At 55.1% G+C, this 12,571-nt stretch overlaps 1 protein-coding gene across 1 annotated transcript; it reads right to left on the reverse strand.

Moving 5' to 3' along the window:
• Positions 1-9,075: 9,075 nt before the first annotated feature.
• Positions 9,076-11,967, reverse strand: LOC103009177 (glutathione S-transferase P). The gene is made up of 7 exons (XM_007171260.2): positions 11,954-11,967; positions 11,791-11,826; positions 11,272-11,378; positions 11,104-11,191; positions 9,957-10,060; positions 9,756-9,863; positions 9,076-9,271 (listed from the first exon to the last, which is right to left on the reverse strand). Coding segments are annotated over exons 1-7 (633 nt in total). The 5' UTR covers positions 11,955-11,967; the 3' UTR covers positions 9,076-9,082.
• Positions 11,968-12,571: the final 604 nt, after the last annotated feature.

Consider the following 12,571-nt stretch of genomic DNA (forward strand, 5'->3'; position numbering starts at 1 on the left):
CCTTTTGTGGGTCACGTTTTTAGTGTCAAGTCTAAGAACTCTTTGCCTGGCCCTAGATCCTGAACATTTTCTCCCATTTTTTGGCCTATGGCAGTCTAATTGCTCCAGCACCATTTGTTGAAAAGGCTATCTTTCCTCCGTTGAATTGTTTTTGCCTCTTTGTAAAAAATCAGTTGGGCCTATTTGTGTGGATAGTCTATTTACAATCAGTTTAATTGCTAATATATATTCGTGTTTCAACCTGTCTTATTTTGTGCTATTTGCCCTGCCTGTTCTGTTCTCTTTCATTTCTTTCTTGCCTTCTTTTGGATTGGTTGAGTATTTTTTTTCCATTTTTCTTTACTCCTAGTTTATATGACATACACTCTGTTTCTATTCATTTAGGGTTACCCTGAAAACTACTCACATGGTCACCTCCTGGCTTGCTTGCTTTCCTGTATCTCTGTTCTTCCTCTGATCATTCACCTTCTGCCTGAAAGCATTGGTGGCTGATAGCAAACTGACCCCAAGTTCTTCCCATTGTCCTGCACAAGCCCCTCTGCAAGACGAATTCGCCCCTTGTCCCATCAAGAGCTAAAGAATGTCTCTACCTCCTGTGATCTGGACTTGGCAGTGTGGTTGACTGTGGTCAATGGAATATTAACAAAAGTGACACCAGCAGGGGTCTGAAAAGCACTTAGGCGTTGAGGCTTGCTCTCTCTTAGTGCTGGAAAACTTCCACATTATCCAGTACTGGGCAGGCCTCTGAGAGAATGAGGGGTCATGCGGATGGAGGTCCCAGGCATCTCACTGAGGCCCAGGTGGTGACCATGAGGGCACCCTGGATCATCCAGCCCCAGGTGACTTGGCCCAGACCAGAAGAGATATCTGACCAAGCCACAGAACTGGGAGAAATAAGACATGAGAGTTATTTCAAACCACTATGTGTTGGGGTGGTTTGTTACGTAGCAAACAACGAATCTGGTTACATCCATTGCTATATATAAAATAGATAAACAACAGGACCTACTGTATAGCACAGGGAACTATATTCAATATCTTGTAATAACCTAAATGGGAAAGAATCTGAAAAAGAATATATATGTATGTATAACTGAATCACTTTGCTGTACACCTGAAATTAACACAGCATTGTAAATCTACTAAACTTCAACAAATAAATAAATAAATATTTTTAAAAAGAATAACAACAACAACAAATGTGGGAAAAGAAGAAGACAATAATAATAATGCAGTCCCTTCTCTCCAAAGGCTCCTCATCATAGAATAGGGAAGTGGATATGTAAATGAGCATTCTAACACAAAATAAAACGTGCCCTTGAAACCTGGAGGCCCAGACGGTGCTTTGGATGCATAGAGGTGGAACAGCAGGGGCCACCTTGAGAGCTGGTATAAACTGCTGGTTTACAAAGTGACACTGTCAATCCCTGCATCTCACGCCTTGACCAGAGAGAATGCTGAGCAGCTGCATTGGTCACTTGAAAACAGGTCAGGCCAGTGACAGGCTGCTGGGATCAGCCCTTGTAGGAAGACGAAGTGGTGTTCTAGGTCAGAGGGCATCGGGGCCGTCATGGAAGAACTTCGCTACGTGAGAAAAGATGTACAGGTGTAGGAATGCCATTTGTGGGGAAGGACAGATGTTCCAGCACATGGTTCTCCCCAAAGTGGGTGGGCTTCAACTAATCTATTGAGGGCCTCCATAGTACAAAAAGTCAGAGGAAGGTTGAATTCACTTCCTGCCTGACTGCTTCAGCTGGACATCGATCTCCTGCCCTCAGCACTCCTGGTTCTCATGCCTTCTGACCTGGACTGGAATCTATAATATTGGGGTTGGGCAAAAAGTTAACACATTACGGAAAACCCCAAATGAACTTTTTGGCCAACGCAATGCATCGGCCCTCAGCTCTCAAACCTTCAAACCACACCACTGGCTTTCCTGGGTTTCAGCCTGCAGACGACAGATTGTGGGACTTCTCGGCCTCCATAGTCATGTAATAAATCTTATCTATGTATATCTCCCCTACTGGTTCTGTTTCTCTGGAGAACACTGACTACTACACTATTTAAACAGAAGAATCACCTACCGAGGGCTGTCTATGAGAAGATAGCTTTTCAACCTGTTGTGATTAGAACAATCCATTTGGTTTTCATTCTTAAATAACGTGTTGATCTTAAAAACTGAATAATAAAAAACTCGATTTAAAAATCTTTACTTGCAGAGAAAATCGCAACGGAGTAATATTTCTTTGTTTCGTTCTATACACAAGTGCAGAACGATGACTGGCTGAAAATGTCAAACTTCAAGTTTTGCTAGAGGTCAACTGACCATCAGCTTTTTTTTTCCTCTTGCTCAGTTGCTTATTTGTACAAAATATATGGTGAAAGAAGACATGCCGCTTTCTCAAGATGTTGAGATAGCCCTGAAGCTAAGGGTAGCAATAATATCTGCAGAGCTGGGTTCTTACAAAAATTGTGTTCAGCCATTTATTGAGCACTTATTATGGGCCAGGCACTGAGCTAAATGTTTTAGATGTATTTTCTTGTTGGGGTATCAAGATCTGGATGACACAGCAAGTAAGGGGCAAGTTGAGCTCATCAGCTTCTCTTCAACATGAATGAGCTCCGTGGAAAAACTAATCATTGGAACGTACATGGGGGTGTTTGGCCACGCTGGGTTTGCAATCAGGAAATTGGGATCATCAAAGGAAAGATTCCTGTTTGAAGGATGTGACTTTGTCCCAAGCACTAATCAACACTTCTGCCGAGTGGCCTCAGAGAAGACACCAAACCTCAACCAAAGGAACCAGAAAACCTCTGGAAAGTAGCTCATTAAACCTCAGAGCACCTGCCTTGCTTTGTGAAGCTTAAAATCTGCTCCATGTTCATCCCACGCTGGGGCTGGATGGTGCTGGCCTGGTACCAACTCTGTATTAGTTATCTATTGCTGCCTAACAAATGACCTCAAAATTTAGCTACTTAAAACAATAAGCATTTATCATCTCCATTTCTGAGTCCGAAATTTGGGAGTGGTTTGGCTGGGCGGTTGCTGCCCAGGGTCTCTGTTTTAAATATAGGTTTTATTATTATTTAGGTATGGCAAGGCCAACAGATCAAGAGGCAACTGCCATCGAAAAGATAGTTTGTTTCTCACAGATCCCAAGAGAACGAGGCATGCCATGCCGGGGGGGGGCGGTGGTTTTGGGGGGGTTGGCCCGAAGATGCACCAGGGTCGGTCAAGAGGCAGAGAAAGATGGGGAACTGTGGGCAGAAGTCTTTATTGTGGTTTCCACGGAGAGAAATGCGCAAGGCAGGGTAAGGAGTCCCTTCTAGGCAGCTTGCTCACATGGATGGTGATTTAGTGCTGGCTTTGGCAGGAAGCCTCAGTTCCTTATTACCAGGGCTGCTTGAGTGTCTTCATGATGGGTGGCTGGTGGCCCAACAGCGGGAGTCAGGAGCAAGCCACAGAGCTTCCATGACCTGGTCCTACACGTCCTGCAGCCGTCTCTTCCACACATGTGATTAGAAACAAGTCACTAAGTCCAGTCACACTCAAGGGGTAGGAGATTGGTTCCAAATTCTGAGGGGAAAATTGTCAAAGGGTTTGTGGACATATATGGAAACTATCACAGTCTCTTTCAGCTGAAGTCACAGAAACTCAACTCCAAAAGAGAGCCATGTCTGGGGTCACATAAACAAACCAGGGGAAGGACAGAGTGGATCTGGCCTCTCGGGGACTGGAATTGTGGCCTAAAAAAACTCATTCTCTCTCTCGCTCTCTCTCTCTCTCACACACACACACACATACACACAGGCTCCACTCTCTCAGCTGTAACCAACCCCACAGTCTGCTCCGAAGTCACATCCTCACAGACTCTTGTACAGAAAAGAAAGCTCTGGTCGCAGAGGGAGTTCCTGGGGCCTGGCCAGCGCTGTCCGGGCTGGGTCAGCGGGGACTCTGATGGGCCCAGCTCCCTGCGAGGGCTCACACCTCGGACCACGCACTGTGCCTGGGGCTGGGGCTTGGTGACTAGCTGGGCGTGGGTCACATGTGTCTGGAGGACAGGGCCTGGTACCGGCAGGGGATGATGGGGGCTGGCAGGGTTGGAGGAGGAGATGCACACAGACATTGCCAGGTCAGAGCTGAGCGGCCATCCCAGTTGTGTGTCTAACTCTGCCTTGGCCGGATTTATGAGCCAAAGTCCCAGTTGCCCTATTTTTGGAATAACAGGAAAAAGCCACTGCTTCAAACTCTCAAAATGGTAACTTTCCATAGGTGTGGCCTAATCTGTAGGTCTATCTGAAGGCTTAAACGTACTGAGCCTGAATCTTTGAGAAGCCACCACTTTCTCATTGTTGACTCCCTTTTGAGCCAGAACCCAGTCACGGATGCAGCCAATGGATGAGCCAAAAGCCTTCGTTTTATTTTCTCTCCTGGGTGCTTCTCTTAAGAACAAGGCTCATGCAAATAAGTTGAAGGGATGGCAAGCAAAGCTCGCGGGATCCTGGGCTATCTTCCTGACCTTGTGGAAAATCCCATCTGGAGATGCAAAGGCACCCCTGGTGCAAACAAAGTCTTCCAATGGGAAGATTTGGAGTTCAAGTTTTGTTGCCAAAAGCACTTCCTGGACAAACACTCAGCAGTTCTTGGGGGTAAACGTCTCCATAGGGTCGGTGAGTGGAGCCTCCTAGCTATTCATGCTCACCCTGGTTTCATCTCCACGTGTTTGCAGAGCTGGTTTCCAGCCTCTCAGCCATGAAAGCAAACAGCAAAGCAGGCCAGTGGTTGGACGTGACCTGTACTCTTGCTTCTAAAATGCCTGCGGCTTTGACTTGATTGCAATCAGGATATTTAACATTGTACTAACATTAACATTTTAAATAACCACTTCGTTGATGACTAGATTCGTCCAGAGCACGTTTGAGAGCATTTTCTGGGGCTCTTAGGGAAAAACGTAGGCTTGGCAGGCAGTCTGCCTGGGTGCAAATTCCAGCTCTGACCTCAGTTTTCTCACCTGTAAAATGGAAGTTTTAAGAGCCGCTAAGTGTCTGGCACATAGAAGGTGCTTGGTAAACAGCGTGGCACTTTGTGACTGCCCAGAATGTCAGAAGAGGAAACGGGCCCAGAGAGGTTGTACATCTGGGGGTGGGCAGGCAGGGGTTCCGACCTCCAGGGTAGGGAAGAGAGCCCGCCAGCAGCTCACCAAGTGAGCTGGAGAGGGGGAATGGAGCCCAAACCAGAGCCAGTTGGGACCTTGACAGAGCCAGGAGAAGGTGGTGGAGGCCAGAGGCAAGGCTAAGAAGGACTGAGCTAACATTCCCGCAGCTTCTGGCATGGCTGGGGAGCGAGGCCCACAGGCCAAGACCTGGACTCGAGGCCTCAAAGCAGCCCCGGTTCTACCCCTGAGGTCTGGGGTGACTCCCTGCACCCCTCATCCCCACCCTCCCCAGGCTGGTACCCCAGGGGAGACTCTTGAGTCCCAGGGCTGCCACCAAAGGGCAAACCCTTGCAGGAACTGATGCCAGCACCCTAGATTCCACCTCTTCTGACCCAGCAGCAGCCAGTTAAGGACCAGGAGCTCCCAGGAGGACCTGCCTTTTGAGTCTGTAACCACCACGTCCCTCCTCCCAAGCTGGGGAGCAAACCCAGTCACCAGTCTTTAAATGTTCCAGCCTTTATACTGGAACCTGTCCCACTTCCACCCTGAGAGGGTGGAAGCCTAACCTTTCTCTTAGGGTTCCTGTCCCCCTATAATTAGGGTGGGGTCACCAGAGTTACCAGCTGCCTGCTGGTAACTGCAGCCACTCTGGACCAGGATATTAAAAAATAGTAGTTCAAGCTGGGAGAGTTGTTACAAGCACAGGCTCTGAGGCCAGAGAGCCTGGGTTCAAAACCTGGCTTGGCCTCCTAACCAGCTGCATGTCCTTGAGGAGGTTACTTCACCTCTCCGTGCCTCGATTTCCCCATCTGTAAAATGGGGATATTAATAGCATCTACTAGGCGGATTCTTTTGTGAGGATTAAATGAGTAAATATATGTAAAATGCTTGTGGCATTGCTTGGAGGAAGCTCAGTCCCGGGGTCACTTGTCACCTCTCCAGCTGGAGGGGCTCCCAGTCTCTCCCCCACCTGGTGATCTCATCACCCCCATCCTTGCTGCACCAGCTCACACCAGACGCCCAAACTGGGGCCCTGCCAGTCCCCGGAGTCCTTCCTCTCAGCGGCAGGGGCCTCTTCTAGCCACCTTCTTGGGGTCACAGAGCCACACAATCAAAAACACTCAGCCCAGTCACCCCAAAGAATGTGGAAGCAGTTGGTTGCAGAAAGTTGTTTTTCTTTCTTTTTTTTTAAATTTATTTTTGGGCCGCACTGCACGGCATGTGGGACTTTAGTTCTCTGGCCAAAGAGCGAACCCACGCCCCCTGCAGTGGAAGCGTGGAGTCCTAACCACTGGACCACCAGGGAAGCCCCAGGAAGTTTTCAAAAGAGTAACTTTCCTCCCACTGTCCCAAGACCTGCAGGACGCCCGCGTGTCCCCCAGGCCTGCTCTGTGGCCTCCCTTGGCCACTGTCCCCTCTACCTGTGCCGTGAACCCCTGTGGCCCAATCTCTGCCTCCAGGGCAATGGGGGTTCAGGTTCTACGCTGTCCTCTCCGAGACCAGTGGGCCTTCCTGGGGGGTTCCCACCCAAAGAAACCAAAACTGCCCACCAGCCCCCAAAATCCAATGCACAAAAGACCCTCTTCTTTGGGCTTCCCTGGTGGCGCAGTGGTTGAGAATCTGCCTGCTAATGCAGGGGACACAGGTTCGAGCCCTGGTCTGGGAAGATCCCACATGCCGCGGAGCAACTGGGCCCGTGAGCCACAATTACTGAGCCTGCGCGTGTGGAGCCTGTGCTCCGCAACAAGAGAGGCCGCGATAGTGAGAGGCCCGCGCACCGCGATGAACAGTGGCCCCCGCTTGCCACAACTAGAGAAACCCCTCGCACAGAATCGAAGACCCAACACAGCCAAAAATAAATAAATTAATTAATTAATTAAAAAAAACAAGACCCTCTTCACCCGGCTCTGCTGGAGTCTGTCAGGCAGAGGCTCCTTAAGGGGCAGCCAGGCCTCCAGACCAGGAGCATCAGGTCCAGGACATCCCCGCGGCCCACCCACCCACTTGCCCATGAACCTGGGAAGTCATTCCGCTCTCCAGGCCTCTGTTTCCCTGTCTGTAAGGTGAGTGTGTAGACTTAGGTGATGCCTGAGGCTCCCTGAGCACTTACAGGCTCAGATTTCTAAAAGTCCTCCTTTCTGCTCAAAAGCCTGCGGTGACCCCTGTGCCCTGGGGTCAACTCCAAGTCCTTGGCCTGGCAGGCAAGGCCTCCACAGTGGCCACCAGTGCCCCTGCCCACCCGCCGGAGCCTCTGGCACCTGCCCGGGTCTAAGTCACTCCTGCTCCTGAAATTGGCCTCCTGCCCACTCCTTTGGCCCCAGCCCCCTCCCTTCTTCCCTTTCCGAGGACCGCCTGGGAGTTCCTCAGCCCTGGGTTTGAATTCCAGCTCTTCCATTGATAAGCTGTGTGGCCTTGGACAAGTTGCCTTCCCTCTCTGAGCTTGGGTTTCCTCCCTTGAGCGGGTTAAGTGAGAGAAGTCCCCAGTATGGGGCCAGAATGGAGCGGGGTCACCAGGTCTGTGAACTGGGACAGGCCTGTGATAGGAGACCCTTATGAAACAGGCTCGGTTGATGGGGGTGAGGGGGGCACTACTGAGGCCCTGCGGCCTCCCCCATGGAGGTAGAGTGTCCCAGACACAAAGAGGCAGCTCTTGCTGGTGTTTGCACACCCATTTCCTGACGGGTAAAGGTGAGTCAGCACCTCATCTGGGGGCGGGGGAGGCAGAAATTAACCTGATCTGCTCTCTGACCTCAAAGGAGGAGGGTTGGAGCTGAGACCACTGGGCAGGCCAGACCCCACAGAGTGGAGCTACAGGAGAGGGGGAAGTGCCCAGGGCACCTGGCCACAGCAGAGGGGCAGCGAGCTGAGGGCTGAAGGGGCGTGGCCATGGGGGGTGGCGGGGAGAGTGGGGGGCCGGAGGAGGCCACAGGAACAAGGGCTGGGAGGGGCGGGCGGGCTGGGCTGTCTGGAGAGCTGAGAGCAGCTCTAAGGGTGAACCAGGCAGGGGCGTGGCGAATGTTCTGGAGACTGAAAAGTTCAGATCTAGGAGGGCCTGGCAGGCTCCTCAGGCTGCGGACTTTGCCTGAAGGGCAGCAAGAAGCCATGAGAGCTCTGCACTGGGAGTGCCAGGCATTCTGGAATTATCTGACTCCATGTTGTCCAAGGAGCCAGCGGGAGGGGCCGGACAGGCTGAGGGTGCCGCAGGAGGCAGGAGGCGGTCACAGTCTTTCGGGAGGGGAGAGATGGGCTGGGACCGGGCAGGTGGCAGGGTGCTCCCGCCGAGGGCTGACAGAGGCTCCGGGAGCTGGAGGAGACCCTTGACCACGCCCCCCCCGCCCCCAGCTTCCCAAGCAGCATGATGTGCCCAGAGCTCCCAGGTCTGCCTTCAGCCACACACCTGGGCCCTGCCTGGGGGTGACTGTGGGGGACACAAGAAAATGGACAACATCAACACTCACTCGGGTGAAACACCCAAGAGTGCGTGTCACTCCCAAGCGGCATGTGTGCACAGCACCTGAGTGTGCAGAGACCAACCGCCCTGCCGGTGCCGGACGACAGAACTCATCGCACAGACGTCAGGGACTGTCTGTTCCCTACACGGCGGCCCTTCTCTCAGATGGAGACGGTTCCCAGGTGGCCGCACCCGTGAGTACCCCTGGGGGGGTCAGCCCCCTCCTGCAGGAAGTTGTCCAGGGTAGATCTTTGGGATCTCATCTTCCTCGCTGGACTTGGAACACTCCTCTTTGTCTCCCGGCAGCTCTGGGGACCTACGGCTTTTCCAGGGCCCAGCCCAGCCCTCATCCTCTGACAGGCAGCCTGGGAAGGGGCAGAGGGCCCCCTGTGGCCACCCGGTCCCTCAGTGACCACAGCACAGCTTTCCTCTCACCGTGTTTATTGGTCCCAAGGGCAGGGGAGGCCGAGTGGCCTCATATCTTGCGGCTTGCAAAGACGGGGCGGTTCACGTGCTCCGGGGAGGCCAGGAAGGCCTGGAGCTTGGGCCGGGCACTGAGGCGGGCCACGTAGGCCGAGAGCAGGGGGAAGGAGTCCAGGCAGCCGGGGACCAGGACCTGGTGACTCCGCAGCAGGTCCAGCAGGTTGTAGTCTGCGAAGGAGATCTGCAGGGCAGGGGGCGGGAGGGGGGTTGAATGGGGTCAAGATAGAGGGGGCTCGGGGCTTCCCTGGTGGCACAGTGGTTGAGAATCTGCCTGCCAATGCAGGGGACATGGGTTCGAGCCCTGGTCTGGGAGGATCCCACATGCCGCGGAGCGACGAGGCCCGTGAGCCACAATTGCTGAGCCTGCGTGCCTGGAGCCTGTGCTCCGCAACAAGAGAGGCCGCGATAGTGAGAGGCCCGCGCACCGCGATGAATAGTGGCCCCCGCTTGCCGCAACTGGAGAAAGCCCTCGCACAGAAACGAAGACCCAACACAGCCAAAAATAAATAAATAAATAAATAAAATTAAAAAAAAAAAAAAAAGAGAGAGGGGGGCTACTGGGGGCCAGAACTCTGGCTACTCCAGTGAACCAGTCATGGCCCTGCTCTGGTCTCAGTTTGCCCTTCTGAGAAATGGACCTACAACGGGCTGGACCCAGCACTCACCTGGTCACCCACGATGAAGGCCTGGCCCCCTTGGTTCTGGGACAGCAGGGTCTCAAAAGGCTTCAGGTGCCCCGGCAGCTCCTGAACGTACTGGGCCTTGTCCTCCTCCTGTGAAAGGGAGCGATGCCCGTGGCGGCCTGTGGCACTCTGGCCCGGGCGGCCTCCCAGCCCCGGCCCTGAGTGCCAGCCCGGCCTGCTCACGTGGCGGTGGTGGATGAGGTGGCCGCAATGCCTGCGGAGGTCCTCCACGCCGTCGTTCACCATGTCCACCAGCGCGGCCTCCTGCTGGTCTTTGCCGTAGAGCCCTGGGTCAGCGGCCAGGCAGAGGGTCAGGTTCTGTCCGGGCTGGTGCCCCGCTGCTCCCCTCTCCCCCAGAAGCCTGCAGGCCTCAGGGCTGGGAAACCAGGTTGCCTGCGTTGCAGGGTCCTCTTTGCCCAACTCTGCGGCTCCCATCTCCACGAGCCCAAGGAACATACCCAGCAGAAGCCCGTGCTTGTCTTTGAGACCACACCCTGGGTCCCTTGGAGTCAGACATTCCCTGCCCAAATCGCCCCAAGCCCTCCCTCCAGGTTGGCCCCCTGCAAATGTGGGCCAAGCCTCCGATCATGCATCCCTAGGCCAGAGGAGTGGCCGTTTGCGGGGCCTGGACAGAACTTGGCTCTGCAGACTGGTGTGTCCCTCTGAGTGCAGGAGAGCGTGGGGCGGGAGACGGGGAAGCAGGCCGCGGCTGGAGGCCTCTGTCCTCTCACCCTGGGGCTGCAGAAGTTAGGGTGGGCCTGGGCCTGGCTGCTCGCACTGCTCTTCTGTCCTCCTGGGACCCCCCCTCCCCCCCTCCCCCCCCCTCCCCCCCCCCCCCCCCGCCAAGATAGCCAACAAAGAGGCAGCCATCTCCCTAAGCCACATTCCCGCCACCCCTGAAACAGGCCACAGGCCTGCTCACTGTGTGCATGGGTTTTCCAGATTCAGGTGAGGCCAGAGCAGGAAGAAACGGGCAGGAGGTCTACTCTGAAGCTCCCGGGCACACCCACAGTGGCTCTAGCCTATAGCAGCCACATGTGGCGGCTGGTGATTGCCTCTGAGCTGCCATCCGGGAAACAGGCACGGTGAGCCCATGTGCTGCTGACTGGCTGGAGGCCAGCCAGACCTGTACGGCCCCTGCCCGGGGGGGCCGGCAGCCCCAGCCCTATAACCCAGAACCCTCCTAACCCAGGCCCTGCCCCTTCCTCTAGGGCCATGTGGCCTGCCCTCCAGCCACAGGACCCGTGGCAGCAACTCAGGCCCCAGGACATCTTGGCGGGACCCTTCAGGTGCTTCTCTGGACTGGGCTGCCTTCGACCTCAGGACTCACCAAAGGAGCGGCCCAGGTGCCGCAGGATGGCATTGGACTGGTACAGAATGAGGTCTCCATCCTGGAACTTGGGGAGCTGCCCGTACAGCTGGGAGGGGGAAGGGCTCGGTGAGGGACGCGGAGCTCAGCTGCCCCGCACCCTCGTGCTGCCCCAGCACAGTCACTCACACAGGAGGCCTTGAGTGGGCCCTGCAACCAGGACTCCTTGGTCACCACCTCCTCCTTCCAGCTCTGGCCCTGGTCGGCCAGCAGCATGCGCATGGCCTCGCAGCGCCCTGGGGGAGGGGAGGACGGGGCGTGGGGATGGGCAGGGACCCCAGCCTCGCAGCGCCCTGGGGAAGTCAGGAGTATGGGAACTGGACTTGGGGACAGGACAAACTCTAGCTTCCGAGCCTGCTGCGGAGCAGACGGGCCATGGAGAAAGAGTGGAGCCCCCAGCGTGTCTTGCAGGGGGCGGTGGGGGACAGGGAGGCCGACCCAGCCCACAGCGCCCCAGGAAGGGACCAGAGACAGATGGATAGAGCGCACCGCCCTTGGCCCCAGAGAGGATGAGGCCCGGGCCCCGAGATCCCGGCCCCGCCCCCCGGGGGGTCCCGCCTCCGCCTCCGCCTCGGGCTGTCCAGACGGGGAGTCCTGCTGGGGCCCCTGTCTGTGCCCTTCGCCCTCCTAAAGAACCAGGGGCCGCACCTCGCGTCGGGAAGTAGACGATGGTGTAGGGCGGCACTAGGAGAGGCAGACAGACAGGACGATGAAGGAGGACCCCCGCGGGCAGGCAGGCTGGGGGTCAGACTGCTAGGAGAGGGGGTGGCTCAGCCGGCCCCTCCCCCCACCCGGTCCAGACCGTACTCACTGACGACGGCGGAGTGCAAGTGCGGCAGGAAGTGGGGAGGAGGACCCGCAGGCCTTATATTTAAGGTCCTGCTCCACCCCGCGCCCCACCCCAGGAATCCGCCAAGTCAACGAGCGGATCTTGGTCGGGGCGAGGTGTGGGTGTGGTGAAGCAGGGCCGGAGGGGCGCACTGGCCCTCTGCAGCGGTGCACCCTGCCTGATGCGCAGTGGCTTTACAAGAGGCACCCACACTCAGCAGCACACAGTCGCTACACCTGCTCACCACCCCCGAACACACAGTATCCTCAGGGCCCGCAGAGGGCCAGGACTGAGCACCCCAGCACCAGCACACAGTAGGTGCTCCATAAATGCTTTTTGCTTGAATGGATGCTATTTCAATAAACACCCATTTCCGCATCCTCTCTCCTTGATAATAATAGCAAACCCTTAGGGACTGAGGGCTGCCTTGAGAACTTTACACATATTACAACCCTAAGACTTGGTCCTGTTCAGATCCCATTCTACAGAGGAGGGAACTGTAGCACAGAGTGACTTTCCCAAGGTCACACAGCTAGTAAACAGGTCTGGTTGGCTTCAGGGGCCTCACTTTTAACTCTCATTCTTTCTTCTGCAAGGCCT

This window comes from Balaenoptera acutorostrata, chromosome 9 (assembly GCF_949987535.1).
Source record: "Balaenoptera acutorostrata chromosome 9, mBalAcu1.1, whole genome shotgun sequence".
Classification (NCBI taxonomy): Eukaryota; Metazoa; Chordata; class Mammalia; order Artiodactyla; family Balaenopteridae; genus Balaenoptera; species Balaenoptera acutorostrata.

Coding starts and splice junctions, on each gene's coding strand:
- LOC103009177 (XM_007171260.2), bottom strand. Junction 11,379..11,790: donor CGTCTACTTCCCGACGCGAG/GTGCGGCCCCTG, acceptor CCCCTCCCCCAG/GGCGCTGCGAGGCCATGCGC. Junction 9,272..9,755: donor CCTTCATCGTGGGTGACCAG/GTGAGTGCTGGG, acceptor CCTGCCCTGCAG/ATCTCCTTCGCAGACTACAA.